At 41.3% G+C, this 20,719-nt stretch overlaps 1 protein-coding gene across 4 annotated transcripts in view; it reads left to right on the forward strand.

Annotated features, from left to right (window-relative positions):
- Positions 1–20,719, forward strand: part of LOC119695265 (phospholipid-transporting ATPase ID-like) — an 85,936-nt gene that overhangs the window by 40,248 nt on the left and 24,969 nt on the right. For all 4 annotated transcript variants that reach the window (XM_038123373.1, XM_038123374.1, XM_038123372.1 and 1 more), the window contains exons 4-13: positions 1,437–1,550; positions 3,637–3,735; positions 4,623–4,684; positions 6,230–6,302; positions 6,472–6,542; positions 7,613–7,695; positions 11,501–11,659; positions 12,363–12,451; positions 17,410–17,606; positions 18,729–18,937. In XM_038123373.1, the coding sequence (XP_037979301.1) occupies positions 1,437–1,550; positions 3,637–3,735; positions 4,623–4,684; positions 6,230–6,302; positions 6,472–6,542; positions 7,613–7,695; positions 11,501–11,659; positions 12,363–12,451; positions 17,410–17,606; positions 18,729–18,937 (1,156 nt within the window). The remainder of the gene's footprint in view (positions 1–1,436; positions 1,551–3,636; positions 3,736–4,622; positions 4,685–6,229; positions 6,303–6,471; positions 6,543–7,612; positions 7,696–11,500; positions 11,660–12,362; positions 12,452–17,409; positions 17,607–18,728; positions 18,938–20,719) is intronic.

The following is a 20,719-nucleotide window of genomic DNA, read 5'->3' on the forward strand; positions in this document are numbered from 1 at the left end:
TTTAATTTCTGCCCTTTTAGAGATTTACTCATTTGGCTTGTCCAAGGGATAAAACATGATTTCTATGCTGAAGAGCATACGCTGTACTGTGTGTCTGAAGGTAGAGAAATCCAGTAACTGCCAAAAATGGAATAGCTTCCCCCACACATACCTTTCAGTGGTAACCTGAAATAATTGGTTTAGTGCTGGAAACTTGCTGATGCATGTCAGTGTAGATGTCGAGATCCCAGATTAATGCATGGATAAGAATTGGGTTGTGATTCATACTTAGTAGCTTCTGTCCTCCCACCAGCTTAGCAGTATCTAAAGGCTATTACAAATACTGCAATCACCATTTTCTCTGCTGCTAAACCAGCATATTCATTATGGAATTCAGGTGTGCTTCATATCTGCCTCCTTGTGCTGTCACACCTTAGGTTCCCTGGAAGGGGGTTAATGGGCATTGTCTGGAGAGAAATTTTTTCTAGGGGGAAAAATTTGGGATGTTCTCACAGTAGAGGGGATTCATCCTTCCAGAACTTAACCTGGACCAGGCCCTGTTAAACATCATATAAAAAGTTTTCAGCACACCTGAAAACTAAAGGGACAGCAGCAGCTGGTGGGTCAGTAGGATGCCTTGAGCCTGTCTGGCTGGTGGCACATATTGGACTAGACTGCTCGCATTTTTGGAGAAGAAAATACCCCATTCTGCAATATCAAGCTTAGATCTTTCTGTGGTTTGCAAAAGACAGACTGGGGAGTAACCGCTTCTTGTGGCTGGAGGGGCCATCTGATATTAGAAAAGGAAACTGGAAATAGGGAACAGAGCTGCAGCTCACTTACTGAAATAGTGAGTTCTTGTATTAGTGACTGTTTGCACAACACCATATCTAAGTGATTTTTGTGGAATAGAAACAAGACAGCTGTTGAAGCTGCTGAGCTGAAAGTTTGCTGAATGAGCTGAAAATGGTAATAATAATGTCATATTCTGCTCCTGGGAGGACATATACCTCCAGTAGGATTGTGCAGCCAATGGGTATTTCAAAGCATCAGACAAGTTATGGATGGTTGACCTGGCAAGTGTTTTCCATCCCTGCTTTGTAGATGCTAACAGAAAAATTGTTGTCTTCTGGTTACAGTTCTCAATTTTCTTTGTGCACTGTGTAAGTAAGAAGATTATTAATAAATGGAAGATGTTGTGAGCAACAACATACAAGTTTATCTACCTGAAGCAGCATTGGCATAAGCCAAGCATCATGTTTTCACCCATTCCAAGAGGAATTCTCTGTTTATCCTGACTTGGCATGATTGTGAGGGGGAAAAGGAAATGCTTTTTGAGCTGATGTTGGGAACAATGCTATTGCTAAATATAAGCAAGTAATACACAGTTGAAATGTGTTGTGCTGAATTTTGTTTCCTGTTTTACCAATCCTTATTTTCATTTTTTTTCCCTACAGAATAATTCAATTAAAACATCGAAATACAATTTCTTCACTTTCCTGCCTCTCAACCTGTTTGAGCAGTTTCAGCGAATAGCCAATGCCTACTTCCTTTTCTTGCTGATTTTGCAGGTATGAAATCACTGTGCTGTTTCCAGCAGATTGTTCTCTGTTATCAGAGCCAGTCTATGTTTGACAGGTGTAATGAAGTGCAAGCTATAGTCCTGGTGTGAATTAGCATCTTAGTAAAATCTTACAGTACATAGAAAGTAGGGCAGAAAAAAGCAATTTTCTCTTTTACCTTTGGATATGAGGGTTTGAACTAAATGAAGGAAAAAAGTTAATTAGTTTTCGACAAATTGTGCAACTTTTTCACACCCTGCCCTACTATCTCTTTGTGTCTACCTCTGAGTGCCCCTGGCTGTCCTCAGATTTGTATTACTTATTCATCCTGTTTATAAAGCCAAGTTGTCTCTTACCCATAGATTTTAAGGTGAATTCCACAGGCAGTCACAAAGGAAAACAGCAAGAAGGGCACCACATTTGCAACCTGTGGTGTTTCCCTGGGAAGGAAGGAGTTAACATCAGGAAGGCTCAAGGTTTTGGCTAGTTTGCATAAAGCTGGATATTGCTGCTCCCTTCTCCAGGGTGAGGAAGGTGTCCAGTATGGAGTGTGTCAGACACTGGCAGCACTATCGAACCCTGTGGATTGCAATGGCATTGTGTTGCACTTTGCTCATCACTGCTGCTAATGATACCCTGAAAGCTGAACGCACCGGATAAATTGATATCAGGATTTCTGCCCCTTTGCACTTTGCTGTGTACTCTGCCGTTGTTGAGTCATATCAGAATACATGTTATCAAAAGAAGGGTATAATTTTGATTATGTTTCAAGCTTAATGTTTTAAAGTTGATCATTTCACTGCACACAAATTTGCAAAATAACCCGTTTCAAATGCTTACTTTTTTTACAATTTCAGCTCAAAAAAGCATAGGTGAAATGTGGTTAAGCCTTCAGCAAACCACATATGATCATTTTGGCAGGGAATGAATTTTTTAAATTACAGGGCATCTATATTATTCAAGAGAAGGTGCCTTTTCAGCTGAGCTGAGAGCACAGTTCCTGTGTTGTTGTGCTGCACTCTAGCTGTTTGTCAAATTCATAGTATTTCAAAGTATTTGCCTTAAATTATTCCACTGTGTGTTTTGCTAGGCCATCTAGGGTTGACTATATATAAAAGCACACAGCTTTTTCTTTACATCAAGGTAGCCTAAAGAGGGCAGGCATTAGTCTACATATTCCTCACTCCATCCCTGTGGGACTATTCCTGCATCAAGAGTGGATGTGATGGGCAGGCTGTGTGAACTCTGTCTCCCCCGCCTTTGTCACAGACCAGTGGGACATGCATTTTCTAAGGGAGGTGAGAAAGCAGCAGTTGCAGCCTGTACAGCTGAGCAGGGCTATGATGCCTGTAGGATCTGGGCTATGACAGTGCATAAATGTATAAATGTCAGCTTCACATGCACATGGAGTTGACACTTCCCAGATCCAAACAGAGGGACAAACTAATGCTGGTTTCACATGGCTTCCATCCCTAGTGCTGTGCTTCTAGATGCGCTTCTAGCTGTGTGGGGTGAGACATCTCCCTCTGCTTGACTGACAGCCTAACAGAATCACCTTCAATTCTATGGTCCTCTCACTGTTAAAGATGTAGGAAACAAAAGTAGCTGAGCTGCTCTTGGGAGAGCAAGGTCAGCCCTGGCAACAACTTGCATTGTCCGCTGATGCAAAATTTATTTCAGCAAAATGTGAGAAGTTACTGAAACAAACAACAGAAGCTTTTGTGGGCTCTTCACAGCTGGTTTTTGCTCAGATAGCTCTTGAGTCCCTCACATGTCAGTACTTCCAAAGTTGCCAAATACCCTGGGGATTTGGCAATCCTAATACTGCAAACAACAATAAAGAGCAACCCACTACTCTTTCTGACAACTCAATTTTTCTAACTTAAATTACAGCTTGTTTTGGAAGGAAAACATGCGTTTCCTGGCTCTCCCACCTTTGGAGGGGGGCAGGCCGCATATAGGGTGATGGAGCTACATTTCTGTCTTTATTCTATATTCAGGTATCACAGAAAAATGTTGTCTGCAGCTTGATTAGGAAGCAGTGGTTTTCTGAACTGGCAGAAAATGTCTTAACTCAGATCTTTTCTTCCTACAGTTGATTCCTCAGATTTCCTCACTGGCCTGGTTTACAACAGTGGTGCCCCTGGTGCTGGTGCTGGCTGTATCAGGAGTCAAGGATGCCATTGATGATTTTGTAAGATCTGTATTTCTGACCAGTACTTTGGAGCTGGCCTGTGATTCTTCAGCACAGTAACTGAAATAAACTGCTTAAACTCATCTGGTGGCAGGCACTCAGATGGGGCCTGAAATTAAATCCCCAAAATCTATAGTTTGTTACTGAAACCAGAGCTAGAATTTCCAAATTGCTGAACAGAGCCCAACAGCTCCATTGACTTTCTCTGAAACTGCTCAGCATGTCTGAAAATGTGATCACTCATAGATATGTCTGGATGCAGGCATAGAAATATTTTCTTAGGCTTCCACTTCGGAGAGCTCATCCTCTGTCATCTAGTACAATGTAGGTGGAAAAAGAAATTGGTAGGAAGCAAGTGCTCAACCCACTTGTGATTTTTCAAACTTGCTCAGCTTTGGCCAAAGTCTGCTGTCATCAGAGCTAATGGTCAAAAGCCCAATTGACTTCACAGAGTGATATTAGAGATGAGTTTAGCATCTGATTTTCTCTCATTATTAAAATGATTTTGATGTTCAAGGGAGCAATGGCAGAACATCAGTGGCCACTTTCTGTATGAGAGCAGAGGAATGAATTTCTCTGGTGTTTACAGACTGAGGTGGGTGGGAGCAATGCCAGCTGAATCAGGGCTGTGCTAAAGTGATATGTAAGGCTCTACCCTCCTTCTTCTCTCCAAGAGCAAGCCTGGTGTTGCCTTTTGCCCTTTGCAGTCTGGTTATGCTCTGTGTCACTGCCATAAACATGTGCTGGACACTGACTCAGTTGTGACCCTAATCTGCCTGACCCATTCAGCCAGCTGGGTGGAAACCCAAAATGTTAATGAACTGCCTACAGCTCCTGTGTGTTTGGTTTCCTGGAAATGCCTTTTAACCTTCTAATCCAATTTTCAGAATCGACACAAAAGCGACAAACACGTCAACAACCGCCCAGTCCAGGTCCTGATCAATGGCATGTAAGTCCTTTTTTGCTGTAGTTCTCACAGGGAAAAGCATTTTATTAGTAAATATTTTTGATTTTTTTTGTGTGTGTGTGGTTCTCAAGGATCACTAAACAATTTAAAATTGAATTGTGTTTCACACCACTAGTTCATCATGCAGTTTTGTACTATGTGTCTGATTAATGAACCCTAGACACAGTACCAGAATCTGTGCAGACATTATGGCTGTGACCTTGTGCTGACAAAAACTAAACTCTCTCTCTGTTCCTCGGTGTTTTTGTTTAAGTAAGAATTTCAGAGTCTTGTATTACTTTACTCCTTACCCCACAAGTAATATGCAAAGCTATCTTCTGTGTTCATTTATATTCATAGCATTTATTTTGCGTTAAGCAAAACTAGGCATTATCAACAAGATATTTCGAATTAAGAAGCTGGAATATCTCCTTCATATACTTCATTATACTTTGAGTGTGTGTAGCACTTCTGGCTTAGATGTACCCAAAACATTTCAGCTGCGTGCTTTGGACATTGTACTGCTAGTTCTTTCCTGCAGAAAAAATAGCAGAGGCTTTGGCTTTCATGGCAGACAGATGTGTTTGCAGCTCCGTGGAGTCCAACTATGCATAGGACACAGCTGTAGACAGCTGGGAAGTATTTTGTGACTTTTTTCCACACTCTAGATAGCAGTATGTTGTGTAAACTCCAATAGATGATCAAACAGTTAAAAATATAAGTGGAAACTGAAGAACAGGGACATAGTTTTTGTGCTCTCTGCTAAGTAAACCAGTTTCTTAGTTTACTGTGTATTAGTTACTGTGTCTAGGAAACAAATTTTGACACAGAAATTTTATAATGTTTTGCCTTTTTCAAAATCTGGAAACCACAGATCCTGTCCAGCTCTAACTAACACTCAATAAGCAAGATCAAACTGAGTTTAAGCTTGAGCTCCCAGTCCTGTTTTGAGACTGATCTTTCTTACCTCTAGAATTTTCATATACAGCTGTCTTGGCTGTGTTGGTGCTTGCAGTTTAGCTGGCTTCCTGTGTGCACATCTGGCTTGGTGCTGTGGAGACCACTACAGACATGGCTCAGACAGTCAAGAGCACAGCCAAAGCGCCTGCCCTGGTCTTCCTGAAAGCTGGTTACTCTTGCCCTTAGCACCACTCAGAAAACCTTACACAATCTGCAGTTTTCCCAGATTAAGTCTCTCACACAAAGCAGAGAGGGTATTTTGAGGCAATGTGGCCCTTTAAGAAAAGGAAGGAAGGGAGTAGTCACTGCAGAGACAAGGACAAGGATAGTGCACATGCACTGTACTGCTGTTGTGGGACTTGGTCTCATCCCAGTGTGGGTCAGCCCAAACAGTGCTTTTATTGATTTTTACTGCTTTTTTTTGTACTATGGTGGCCCTGCAGCTTAGTATGGATCAGGACACATCATGGCTGGCCCTGCTCCCAACTCCTGATAGCACCTACAGTCACCCCAGGAGCAGAGCTAAGTTCCCCACTTTTTCAAGAGGCATTTGCTGTACGTACTTACTTACTAGAGATTTCCTTGCAGGTTAAAGGAGCAAAAATGGATGAATGTCCAAGTGGGGGATATAATAAAACTAGAAAACAACAACTTTGTGACAGTGAGTACCATTTGTCTCTATCCTGATCACAGCTAATCTCTGTCACTCTTATCACTCACAAGAAAATCAGTCATAGTGATGATGTGGCAGTAACCACAAGCAGCAGTGCTTCGCAATGTCTGCTGACTGTGTGAATTCATGCCAAGTCTGTCTGTCTATCTGTGCTCAGGCTGATCTCCTGTTGCTGTCGAGCAGTGAGCCACATAGCCTGACGTACATCGAGACAGCTGAGCTGGACGGGTAAGTGAGCCTGGCCCTGGCGTGCAACCACTGCCACCACAGCAAAGCCACATTCCTGGTGACCCTGAGTGAGACATACCTGCCATAGCTTTGGTGGCAAGAGTTTCATAACTTTTAGAATAAACTTTGGGTAGGTATCTTGAAAATAAAGTCTTCTGGTGGATACTTTTGCTTCTTGAGTGCAAATGTCATGTGAGGAGGGGACTTTACTTTTCAGTGACAGTTCTTCTAACACTGAGAATTAGTTAGACACATGTCCCTGCAATATCCCCGTCAGAAGCTGTTGCTTTTTTCTCCTCTAGTATTTTCCTTGAGACAGATTATCTTGGTGAAATATTCGTAACTAATAACTCTGGTAATCTCCTTTAGTCTGCTGTAGATTAATATCGATGCAAGCACACAGCAAAGGCTTCCAAATGCTGCCCACTCCAGGACACAACTGGCCAGAAAATCAGAGGGCTGCAACTTGTATTAATTGGAATAAACTGGAGCTGACTCATCTTTATGACCCAGTTTGCATTACTTTTTATGCATTGCCCAGAACTAGCAACAGTCTGAGTGACTAAGCAAGACCAGAGATTCTAAGAAATTGTGTCTCTCCCAAGACCCTACAGACGCCTTCTGGACTTTCCCCATCTGATTTCTGCTTAAAATGGGTTTGTAGTTTTCATACATGCTAGTGCCACTTCTAAGAGACCCTGAACAAATGAAGTATTCTTTTGACATTGCATTTCCAGCTCCCCAGCTAGCTAGTCCCAGGACTGAAGTAATCTTCCAGATCAGAATACCATGGGAGAAAAGATTCAGAGCTCTCATATATGCTTAGATACCTTGGGTTTAAATGTGTCATGAGTGACAGGGTAGAGAGGGCGCTGCTCTGTGGTGAAGTTAAGAAGACAGAGACACCTCACCTTTGGTACCATGCTCAGAATTCCTCTGAATGCCTGTCAGTGCAGCTGAGATGGCTAAGGAAGAAGACTGTCCTCAAGAGCAGAAGGGATTTTTAAGGAGAGTTTTCAGTTCACACACGACTTTCAGTTCATGTTTTTTTCTTATATTGTTGACCACAGTGAAACAAACCTGAAGGTGAAGCAAGCACTGACAGTCACTGCAGAGCTTGGAGAAGATCTTCAGAAGCTGACTGAGTTCAATGGTGAGTATAAATGGAAAATCCACTTTACAGATGATTTGCCCAAATTACAGAGAGTGGTTGGGACTCTTCTTTCCAAGCTGTCCACTGCCCCCTGCTAGGTCTTCTCTGCAAACAGTGCCAGCAAAACAGAACAGGCACTCTGCAGTCTGTACAACAGGTATCAACACCACATGTAAAGGAAAAGGTCCTTCTTTGCATGCAGGTCTTGGTGCCATGCATGACTATAATCTGACTCTGCCTTGGTGGCAGTTCTTGTGCATGACACTTTTCTTTTGTGTCTATCTGCACAAGCCGAGACCACCCACCTTGAAAGCCAGCACAAGGGTTCACATAACTGCAAGATGGAAACTGCTTTCCCAAAACCTTATGCTTAGTTCTGGTCTCAAAACATTTTCACACTGTGTCTTCACACTGATGTAGCAATGCTGATGCACTGATTACACTTATCTTCTGGAAGTGGCACTTCCCAGACACCACACAGACCTGAGGACTAACTGTGCACACAGGACAGGCAACTCCTTCCCAGCCTGAAGCCTCACCCTGAAGCCATTCCTTTTCTCTCTCAATGCAACAATAAAGACTGAGTTTTAAAATCTGTAAAGGCAAGCAATATAGATGGGCTCAACAAGAAATGTGTCCTTTCTCAGCACTGTTTTCAGCTTCAAATACAAGATTAGAATAGAATAGAATAGAATAGAATAGAATAGAATAGAACAGAATAGAATGTTTTAATTGGAAGGGATCTACAATGATCATCTAGTCCAACTGCCTGACCACTTCAGGGCTGACAAAAAATTAAAGTATTTTTTACCTTAAGTAGTTTTTTACTTTTAGTATTTTTTTACTTTAAGTAGTTTTTAAGGGCACTGTCAAATTGCCTCTCAAACCTGACAGGCTGGGGGCATCAATCACCTCTCTAGGAAGCCTGTTCCAGTGAGTGGTCACCCTCTCAGTAAAGAAATAATTCCTAAGAGGTCCAGTCTGAACCTCTTCTGGTGCAACTTCAACCATTCCCATGTGTCCTGTCACTGGATACCAGAGAATACTTAGCAGCACATACAGAGAAAGGAGCTAGACCTGTCAAACCCAGAATACTCCATCCTCACACAGCATCTGTCTGGGGAGAGAAGATGAGGGAACTGACCAAGTGGTGTTAGTCACGTTTTGCAGTGCTCTGCTGGCTTAGATTTTATGTCAAGATTACAGGAGGAGTTATTATGGAATGGGATGAAATGAGTGCTGCTGTCCTTGGAATGCCTTAAGGATTACAGGCTCTCAGGAAATACTTTTAGATACAGAGGGAAAATAATTTTAGGAAAAATAAAGGTTTTGAATTAAGTAGATGGTTCCAGGACAAGTGGTGGGGATGTGGCAAAGAGCATAGCTGAGATTGTCTCTGGTAGAGTTTCTTTTGCCTTCTTTGTTGAGGCTTTTATGCAACAATATGTGTGGGTTTTGCCAAGTGTCAGCTCAGTACATCAGGATTTCTTTGAAATGATGGCTGAAGTTCTGGGTGTTTTTGGTCTTGAGAAATATGTTTTTACATGTACAGTTAGATGCTTAATGTTAATAATTGGAGTGGCATGCCTTAATTATTTTCCTGAGCAGGCTGAAATGTCTATCAATTTGTAAGCAAAATCTTAATCTTAGATAATCTTTCAAGCATGCTTAGTGTGATGGTTATCTAAGGACACTCTGTTCTTAGAAGTGCTTAATGAAAAAAACATTTGAAAATATTTTGGAAAATTGAGAATTTTCTTATTGCATATTTATTTATTCTCTAAATATCTATTTTACTTATGTTGTAAATAAAAGTGGCCTCTTCACAATACTTGAAATGAATAAAATGTTTCCCAGGATGATTTATATTTGAAAGTGTACTGGGAAGAGTGCCTGGAATCAGGCCCAGCCTTGCATTTCCCTTAGCAAACCTCAGTAGAATTATTTAAATATTTATGTAACTCTTTATCTAATTACTTTTTAAGACAGGAAGAGAGGACAGGGTTGTGCAGCTAATACAGGCACTCAGTGGAATGCTTAATGTGAGTTATTATGTTTGTTTGATGGTTCAGATAAGGAGGATGCTTGCAAAACACTGAATTTCTTTGTTTGATTTGGGGAACTGGGAGACCAGAAAGGCAACAATACTTTTCTACTAGAGTTATCCTCTGCTTATCACAGTTGACTTGGCAGTACTTAACCCTTTCAGCTGAAATGTATTTCAGCTGTTTATTGCTGTTACTGGGCAAGGGGTCCAGGAGGCATGGTGCCTGTCTGTGGTCCTTCAGTTGCAGAGCTACTGGGCTCAAAGCAGCTGCCCTGGGGGTGAATTTAAGAGCTTCTCACTCTTTTGTGGTCAGTCTCATTTGGATGAATCCCTTCTGATCTCAAAATCATCATGTCATAAGCCCAGACCCACTTGCTTATGGGAAAGCAGATGCGGACACCCAAGGTGCTCACAGGAGCATTGTCCCACAGCAGGCATGTGTTCCTGGTAGGAGACCATTCCCTGGATTTGCTTTGCATTGTGCTGTTTGAGGTTCCAGTGCAAAGACCCTGTTTCATTTGTGCTTTTCAAGGTGTTTATGAGGGTGGCAGTGAGATGGGCCTGGTTACAAGAGACTTTCAGAAATGATGGGGCACAGGTCTGGTCCTTGTGGCCTAACCAGATGATAAAATAGAAGAGCAACACAATGGTTAGTATGAATTCCCATGCCACATGTGTCACTGAATTTCCTAATTATTCAATCTTACATGTCTGATGGTTTGTCTGCCCTAGATTGGAGCTGCTTTTTTGATCATTTGCATAATGTTTGATTTTAAATCTGTAGTGGTGAAGATGATCATGACACTTAAAGCTGTACTTTTCTTCTGGCCTTCTCTGGTTTTTGTTTCCAGTCTCTTGAGCCTGGTGTGTAAATGTGAGAGCATCTAGAACTGTACTCTCTGCAAATGCTAGTATTTTAGTAGGTATTTATAGCCTGTGATGAAAATAACTGCTGATTAAGTGAACAGACTGAACTCTTAGATTGCCTTTCAGTAAGGCATATTTGTATTTTCCAGTTCTCAATGCATCCACAGGGCTCTGCTTTGAATCTTTAAATGTCAGGTGCAGCAGTTGAATTAAATAGTCATTTTTATACTGAGGTATCTGAACACATTTTATTACAAGAAATAAATATAATGCATGGAAATAGACACTCCAATCACTTACAGTGTCTTCTCAGTGGCCAAAGAAGGTAGTGATATGTTTGTATGTGCTCCTGAGACTTGAGTTATAAAACAGATGAAATTAAAAATCAGTGAACAAAGACACCTCAGTTAATTACTCTTCTGCAGCCTTTAGGCTATGATTCTATTCGCTTGGGCTCCTGCAGTTTGAGGGAAAATGAAATAGGAAAAAAAGCGATGTCAGCATTTTCAGCTAAAGTTATCCAGTGACATCCTACCACTATGAACTTGCTGTGAATGAATTAAAAGTATGTTGCTGGTTCAACATTTCTTCTCACCCACATAGAAGCTATGGAAACTTTGTTTTGTACTCTACCAATAAAAAATTGCCGTGTTCAAAGAATTGGATAAATCCAAGTTCACTGTGGTCCCTTCAATTATAAGATGAATATGGGGAGGGAGCAACATCCCAGAACATCAGGAAATATAAGATATAGAATGGGAATGACATGGTTAGGAGTTGGCTGTAACTAGGGTGTGAAATATTGTCTCTCTGAGGAACAGCTGGGAATGCAGTATTGATGACATGTTTCTGGACCAAGATTTCCATTTTTGCTTTTACATTTTTTTACAGGAGAAGTCAGATGTGAGGCACCAAACAACAAACTGGATAAATTCACAGGAACTCTTTCTCTCTGGGGAGAGAAATATGCCCTGGACAATGAGAAGATGTTGCTGAGAGGCTGTACTATCAGGAACACAGAGTGGTGCTTTGGGCTCGTTATTTATGCTGGTAGGTAAAAAGACTGACATGCTGATTGCAGAGCCCAGCAGCACTAGCATGGGGATACATCACACCCAGCATGCACAAAGGAATCAAGTATTTATGTTTCTACCAGGTACAAGAAGAAATAACTTTCTTGTTTCAGAAATCCACACAGCAAAGTACAGGAGGGGAGTTTTGATCAATGACTAAGAAAGAATGTAACAATTACATTTGGTTAAGAATTCTCTCAAGTGTATTGAAATAAACACTCTGTATCATTTCTATGTGATTTACATCCACATTGGAATATCAGGGTCATCAATAATATTATTGATTAGATATATGCTTTTCATGAGCATAGTCCTTCTATTGTTTCTATACTCCTCTAGACATGTGAAATAATACATAATATGTCACCAATAACATAGTAATACCAAATATGCAGTGAAAAGTAATTAAACCTGAAAGGAAGGGTTGAATGTTAAAAGAAAAGAGTTGAGTCAAAGCCCAGATTTAGTGGTTTTATGTGACTCTCTCTATATAATCTCAGACAAATGACTTAACCTGTTTCTGCCCAAATTTCCCACTAGCATTCTAAACCATGTGTACCTGACTTCATGAGAGCTGTGATGGTTATTTATGCTGAAAAGCACAGTGGGGCCCCAGAGGGAATCAGCTTTAGAACAGCTAAGCTTTATTACTAAAATTAACAACTGTGCTTCATCTCTAGGGCCAGACACGAAACTCATGCAGAACAGCGGAAAAACAACTTTTAAGCGAACAAGCATCGATCGGCTCATGAATGTCCTTGTGCTGGTGGTAAGTCTGATTAATGTGTCTTCCTTTCTTCAGATGTGTTCATAATTTCCAGATGCTCCACCTCTCTGTCCACACAAACAGGGGAATATCAGAAGTGACTAATGATAAAAAGAAAAAGTACATCATAATTTATTAGTAGCCTGAGTTCTGCCGTGCCTCTGCCAGCCCATCTTGCAAAGCAAGGCCATTACATTGACAGAATTAAGGACGTTCCTTCTGAGCTTGTCATTTACCCTGCTCTCCCTTTTCTCCTCTGCATTTTTGCATGAGAAATATTTTGAAGACTGCAAAGCCCTTTTTTCCTTCTAGTAATTTTGTCATTTTCAATTTAAATAAACATTAGCAGTTCTCTCTCTTCCTCCCGATTTCTTGGCATCTCTGGTGGTATCTAGAAAGGACTTGGTAATTGAGTTTGCTAATTTACATGATGCCAGCTCCTGACTTAACACATTAGGGTAAATTATTAGACACGGTCTCATTAATGCTCAGAAACTGGTGTTTTAAGCAGCTGGAAACTTGAGAACACTAATCTTACATAGCAGGCACTGTTCTCAGATTGAAAAACAGATCGAATTTGAGGGTAAAGCTCATCAGGGTTTTAACAAACGGCAAATACTTCCAGGCAGAAATAGTGATTCTTTCACAGACTTTCTCAAGATTTTACCGCTTGAGTTCAAAGCCACTCAGGAAAGGAAGACATACACTCTGACTACTTTAATCAATGTTGCTTGAAGAAAAGGTCTTTCATTTCAGATTTTATTTCATTTGAGTGCAAATTTGTCATGCTTTCCCATGCATGCTGCATCACCTTCAGTTTATGACACTGGGAAGGTCTGGTGGTCAGTGCTCACTCTTCCTGCTTCTTCCCTACTACCCTTACTCTCCAGATCACCCTAGCAGCCAGCTGGGGACAGGATCCATTCCCAGGCACTGGAACAAGCCCTGGGGGAGGCATCCAACAGAAGTCTGTGCATTACAGCAAGGCTGTCCTGAGCTCTCCCTGCCCTCTTTGACTTCATGCCTCCTCAGCACAGGGGCTTAGAGCACAAATGTCTCCAGGGTGGCACCACCCTCCAACCTCCACATTTAATCCCAGCTTCTGTATTCCTGGCTTTTTTCTTTGGATCCCCAAAGTCCTTTAGGTGAGCCCAGGGATGCCCAGAAGTGCCACAGCACAGAGAGCCCCTCCAGGATTAACTTCAATTCCTCTTGAGGCCTTGCTTTGTGTACAGTAAGGATATGCCCTTAATTTTAATAATCTTGCACCAATCTCTACCACAGGAAGATCTTGGTTTATCAAGCTTAGTTATCATCAGCTTGTTTCCCTCAATGTTTTTCTTCCCTTTCTCCCCTTAAGTGGATAGCAAAACCAAAGTTTGGGCCTCTTACATTCATAATTTTTCAAGCAGTTGAAGAATTTCACATATTGATAGGTGCTCTGCTGTGCTGTGACTGGAGATGAGAATGGGATGTGGAGGGATCCACAGGGCACAGAAACAGAGCAGAGGTGAACTGAGCCAGGAATCTAGAATTTAATGTTCAATTAAGATTTGCTAAATCTCCTTTCACAAACCAAGGGTCCCACCCAGGACTTTCAATCTGTTTGGCCTCTCTTTATAAAAACAAATGAGATTAATTTACCTCCTGGCTCTGTTTAAAAAAAACTGAGCAAGTTGCAGCCGATTGCATCAGCCTCTGCCTGAGTTCTCGGGCGCTGGAGGAGCCAAGGGTGTGTTTGTCTCCTTTACACATTTTTAAGGAACCTAAAATTTTGGTGTCTAAGTAAAGCTCTGTCATACATTAAACACCAGACTCTTTGCACACCTAAGGGGATATGGCACTGGGTTTTTCCAGCTCACTGGGTGGTCAAAGGTTACAGAGTGTGGTCATAAAAACAGGCAGTATATTGTGCTCTTGAGTTGGAGAATACAAAGCAGCCACGACTTACTATAAATAGGTAATTTGAATGTAGTGAAACTTACTCCACGTTAACACTGGCAAAGCTATTTTGTGTTTGTTTGCCCATAACACTTCCAGGCACAAAGCAGTGTTTAAGCAGGCTCGCCAAGGGAGTGCCTGTTAAATGTTGCCCTGGTCTGCCCCAACAGGGGTTAATCAGAAGCAAACCTTCCCAGATGGCAGTCATAACTGTTTTGTCACATTTGGAGGTGTTTCTCATCGATCTGAGAGAGAAGTTAACGTTCCTCCACTGGGGATGCACTTGCCAGCTCCAGAAATGCTTTTTTCTCCAAAAGTTGGTTTTTAGCAGGCTAGGGGGAGCAAATTTTCAGAGAAAGAGAGCTCTCACATTCATCTCTTAAACAACTGACTGCTTCAAATCCCAGAGCCGAACTCAAAGTACCAATCAAGAAACTGAAACTGTTTTAGTTCACAGTCCAACAGTCAATATTTGTCTTGAAGTCAAAAGTCACTTCCTCTTTACAAAACTCTTACCAGGAGGATCTTTAGCAGTCAATGTATGGGCAGGAACCAGGGAGGGATGATATTCATGCTGGAAAGCTCCATGAGCATGCACAAGCAATGATTTTTCTTATTGTTCTCTTCAGGGCTGTGGTTGCAATTGCAACACCCTGCACACAGTTGTTTCTGCACATAGAAATTAATCTTGAGGGCTGCTTTTAATGGCTTGGTCCTTTCCATTTGCTTCAGATCAAACAGAATATTACTGAGCTTTGTGCAAGCACAAGTGTTGCACAGGAGTGGGGTTGTGAGAGCATTGACATGCCCAGTGCACAGAAAACAAAATGTACATAAATCAAATGCAGCTGTAGGCAAGAGCTGCTGTGGTATAGAATCAGAGTGGTTTGAGTTGGAAGGGACCCCAAAGATCATCTTGTTCCAGCACCCCAGCCATGGGCAGGGACACCTTGGGAAAACTCAGCTCCTGTCTTGACCCACATATATTTCTATTGCTGAATCACACATTGAAATTCCTACAGGGACTGTGATATTCTTCAAATGGATAATTTTTAACCTCTGGGGCAGTGAGGTGGGTCATGCCTCTCAAATACCCTTAAGTCTTTATAATTAAAATAGCACAGATTGAAGTATGTTTAATTTCTGGTTCACAGAGGTTTAAAAACACTGCACCACATTCCTTACCAGTAAGCAATATTGTCTCCATTTCACAAGCTGAGCAATTTATTTGGCTTCGCACAATTAAATAGAAAAGCTACTACTCATGTGTGAAATAAATGTGTCCTCTGAAACTCAGTCTGCCACCTTTTCTCACTGCAGTTCCCTTTTGTGGCTTTTTGATATTAAAACTTGAGTTGATCAGGCATGAACTTTTCACCAAGTGATTCATATTGCTCCACAGAAGTATCTTTCTTCCTCCCACAGATTACCTCAGCAGTACAAATATTAGCTTTACCATCATTGTTTCTATATCTGTCCCTCAATTACTGTTTTTTAAAAAGGTTGATTACTGTTTTAATGTGATTGTTGCTGTGTGGCCTTTACATAATGGTACGACTTACTGATATTTCCTCCCTAATGATTATCCTTGCAAAAGATGATTTTTAATTGCTCTTTTGTGCAGCCTGTTGTCGCCATATCTTCACTTTTTTATTATTATATTGGTTGTTTTATGTCAAATGTTTGGAAAAGACCGTGCCAAGAGAATTATATTCTCATCATTTGTCCAGGAAGGATGACAAGTTAACTGCAGTTTATATCCCCCACCATCACCATTTCTACCTTACAAATATTGTAATTATATTAGCAGGATTCCAAGACGGTGGGTCTTCCCATTTTTTGAAACATTGTTAAAAACTATCCTCTAAGCTTCCATCTTTGAATTAGATGGGCTTGCTGCATTGAAAATGCTTATTAACAGGTAGAGCCATACAGTGCTCTGTGTCAGTGAACATAATCTTTTTCATCTACCATAGGGCAGATAAGTCCTTCTTCTTCCTTTCTCTTTCCTCTTGGAGGACTGTCTGTTAACACATTTTCTTTTCACACAACTGTTTATGACTTCATTTTTTTCTTTTCTTGATTCTTTATTACTGTTGGATATTCACAGTTCTGTAATTCCTTGCAGTTTGTATTAATTTCTGTTAAATTTATTTCTTACTGTTCTTTTTGTCTTATTTTCCAAATAAATGTATTGCTACAGTCTTGTCTTTTTTTAATCAAAAAATGCTTTATGATCTATGTAATGTTTTTGTGTCTGTTATATAGTGTTCCTGAGCAAGCCCCAATCTTCAGTAAGGTTTCACAATTTGACATTCACTTCCCTGTTGCTGTTGCCCTGGTTACTTTAGACTTCAGGAAACAGGCTTCTTTAAAGCCCAAGGATATGCATCACTGATTGGTGTTGCTTTTTGTTTGCTCAAAGGAAATGTAGTCAAATTGTGAGAGCAAATACTGAGGCAACCATTAGCTTTGACAAAGCAGTTAACTCTCCTCTAACCATCAGAATAATATCCAGTGCTAAATTCCAGATTGTATGCTGCTGGATTATCCTTAGTCTTTCAGAAATTTTTGAGGAAGACTGTGATAGATCTGGCAAATGGCCAAGTAAATTCCTTCAGGCAGTTTGTATTCCCAAGTGTGCAGCCAGAATATGTTTGAGGACCCTCAGCTCAACTCTCCTCTAATGAGATTTGCTGTATAGCAGACTGCTGTAACCGCCCTAGTTGATATGTCTGCTTGGGATTTAAATCCCCAGCTGTTTGAGGACTTTTAATTCCAAGTTGCCAGGCTCTGCACTGTGTAGCTTTGTCCTTGAGGTAAAAGTATCATAATTTTGCTGGTTTTCCCTCCTCATCCTTAGGCACATTTTCCTGTGATTCAGGCTATCCAACCCTGTCCCATTAGGGTCTTCTGATTAACCTGGGCATAATAAATTCCTTCTTTCTAAAACGCAATACATTTTGTTTGGTTTTGATTTGTTTGGTTTGTTTTTTGCTTTTTTTTTTTTTTTTTTCCAGATCTTTGCATTTTTAGCACTGATGTGTCTCATCCTAGCCATTGGCAATGGTATCTGGGAGCATGATAAGGGCTACTACTTCCAGGTCTATCTGCCCTGGGCAGAGGGCGTCAACTCTGCCTCCTACTCTGGCTTCCTCATGTTCTGGTCATACGTGATCATTCTAAACACAGTGGTACCTATTTCACTCTACGTCAGGTATGTGCCAGAAGCTCCTTTCACTTTTGATCTTAGGAGAGATTTAGCTTTTGCCTTAACTGGGAGCAACATTTTCCTTAAAACCTAACACAGCCCCATCATGGAGCCTCCTACACAACCACAGTGAGGCTTTTCTTGCTTCTGCTGCCTCCAGAAGGTATTGTCAGGTATTGTCAGTGGGGACAGCAGTGAGCCCTGGAAGAGGAGAGGATGATTTTGCAGTTAAAGGGGAGGTGTAGGTGTGCAGGATACTATAGGAGCAGGGCTGGAAGCCTGCCACCATTAGCATCTTGCTAACAGTGAATGAATGGCCTGTTCTTCGAGGTGGCTTCAGGACTGTGTGAGGATTGCCAGGTAAGTAGGTGCAACCAGGTTCAAGTACTTGGTGCTATATGAGCAGTTGAGAGTGTTCTGTCTTCCCAGACAATGCAGAGCTGTGTTGGTTATTGGTGATAGACAAATGGGAGTGACATGTAGGCAATATGTCTGTGATACTCTCAAAACTTGGGGCTGGGGTAGAGACTGCAAAGCTCTGTTTAATTTACCATTGTAGCTACCTTCAGTCAGCTTTGTTACTGAGACTCTCTTTTGTGTGGGTAAACATGAGGAATGAATTCCATTCCTGTCCAGTATGTCACCCAGCAAGGTGAAAATTCATGTCATCTGCAAGCTGATGCCACTCTTTTGGTTGTACTGAGTGGCACAATGGCTCTCTTGGTGTGGAGCTCTCTGTTGTTGGAGACATGGCTGTGCTCATCCCGTGCCACTGGGCTCAGCTCAGCCCACAGCTCTGCTGGAAACCGTCTCCGGAAACGGCACTAACTGAAACCCGCTGCTCCTGCCTCGCTTCTCAGTCCAAAAACTTCTGAAACTTTCCAAATACTTTTATAAAGTACTGCTTTATAAACAAAGGAAATGAGTTTGCTGTAAACTTAGCAGATCATTTCAGTGGGACTTGCTTCAGCATCCCTTACCACAGGCCACCTATGGACAGATGAGTTCAACCTGTCATTACCTTCAGAGTTGTTTTCTAATTGCAGTTGATAATGGTGGTGTTGAAGATAAAGAGCTTGTCCCTTAAGCTAATAAATATTCCATCATCTTTTGTTTCTGTTTCATCAGTGTGGAGATTATACGTTTGGGTAACAGTTTCTACATCGACTGGGACCGCAAAATGTATTACCCGCTGAATGACACGCCCGCTCAGGCTCGAACCACTACACTCAACGAAGAGCTGGGGCAGATCAAGTACATCTTCTCAGACAAAACAGGAACTCTCACCCAGAACATCATGTGTTTCAACAAGTGCTCCATCAATGGCAAATCCTATGGTATGTTTGTCTCACTCTCTGGGTTTTCTACACTGTGTGCCTCTTCATCCACAGAGACTAAATCTGATATCCAGAAGAGAATGCCATGTAAGGAGCTGCAGTGACCAAGTGTAAGGCTACCCATCAGGGATGTCTGGACAGCCTGATTGCATTGTTTGCCATGTATTAATTGTTTCCCCCTTCTTCTCACTCTTTTATCTCCCCCTTTCTGCCCCACTACTGCCCCAACAGTATTAGTTTCACTTCATTTGTCCCAGATTTACAACATCTGTACTCAAATTTGTTTTCATTTTTAGTTTGTTTTTTTTTTTTTTTTCTGATATCACTAGTTAGGTAATCACAGCTTTTTATGGTATGATTGGCATGGTTAGCCAGGCATCATTAACCTTGCAAAATATAACATGTAACTCACATGACTCACTCCCTCCTAATCACTTATGAAATCAGCCATCTCTCATGGGGCTCATCTGCTCATTTTGTCAGCTTCTCATCCTGTCGTTTCTCAGCAATTTCTCATGTCATAAGCAGTGATTTCCCACATCCTTTTCGGGTAGATGGAGTAGTCAATGACCTGGTCTTTGTCTTTACACCTGACATTCTTCAGCTACCAGAAGAAAGAAAAGTTTGTAGGGAGTTGGAAAAATGGGAGACATGAGTTGTTAGCTCTGTTAGATCCTAGAAGTTTTTGATTTAAAAGGCTTTTTCATGCTATGGCCCCAGGCAGTTTTCTTCATACTGCTCAAGAGGTGCTAGCACTTTCTAAACTGCCTAATTGATTAACATCATTAGATGCTCCAGAGAAATTAGTCACTGCTTATTTGTATATGGATGCTTGCTTTGCCTGTGTCAGACCTGCTGATGCACTAATGTGCCAGAAAGTTTGCATCTTTTCTCAGTGGTATCAGCTGACCTAATAAAAGAAGATATTTCTTCCTATTAATCTGTGCATATATGGAGACCACTTTATCTCAAACAGTGTTGCTATGATATCTAACACTAGTACTGCTAATGAGGAGTTTGAAATCTCTCCTATCAAGTGCCCTTAGTTGACTTTTCTGAAGTGCATGTCACCGCCAACATAGATAAAGGGTAAGGGTTCAAGAAATGAATAGGAAACACATGCAAAGAAGGCAAACAATCTATTGCCTGTAGTTTTCTAAATATTTAGCTTCTTCCTATAACAGTGCTTCTCTGCTGCTCAGGGGCATTCTGGAAAGCAATGCCAGAAAGGATGATTTAGTTCTGCTCTCCTCTGGAAGCTTAAGAGAAGGAGATGCACAAAAGCCTCTTGGCCATGGTTCCCAGGGAATCAGCTGATGCATAGATTCTCAGGAGAGATGTTTATTGTTATTTAGCCCCCACTGCTGGGGCCTTTATGAAGGCATACCAGCAGTACAATTGACTTTGGTCACAGTTGACATTGCTGGTGCAAACATGAGTCAATCATTCCTGTAATTAATTGCATTTTGATCTTATTTCAATGAAATGTTGGGACTGGCTGGCCTTGGGACAGTCCAGACCTTCCTAGTGAAACTTTCTCCAGGCAGAAGTTCTAATAATATTTCTTGGAGATAACTTGTCTTCAATTCTTATGACCAGATAATCCATCCAGGGAGAATCAACAGAGCAGCCTTGCTACCTAGATGTGGGGAAAATGGGCTTTGAAAACTCCTTCTCTGTGGGTGTCCAGGGACTGCTGCAAATAGTGGGATCCAGGAGCTGGATTTTGAAAGAGAAGGCACAAGAGAAGTCATTCCATGGAAGCACTTTAATTTCCTGTCT

Source organism: Motacilla alba, chromosome Z (genome assembly GCF_015832195.1).
Source record: "Motacilla alba alba isolate MOTALB_02 chromosome Z, Motacilla_alba_V1.0_pri, whole genome shotgun sequence".
Taxonomy (NCBI): domain Eukaryota; kingdom Metazoa; phylum Chordata; class Aves; order Passeriformes; family Motacillidae; genus Motacilla; species Motacilla alba.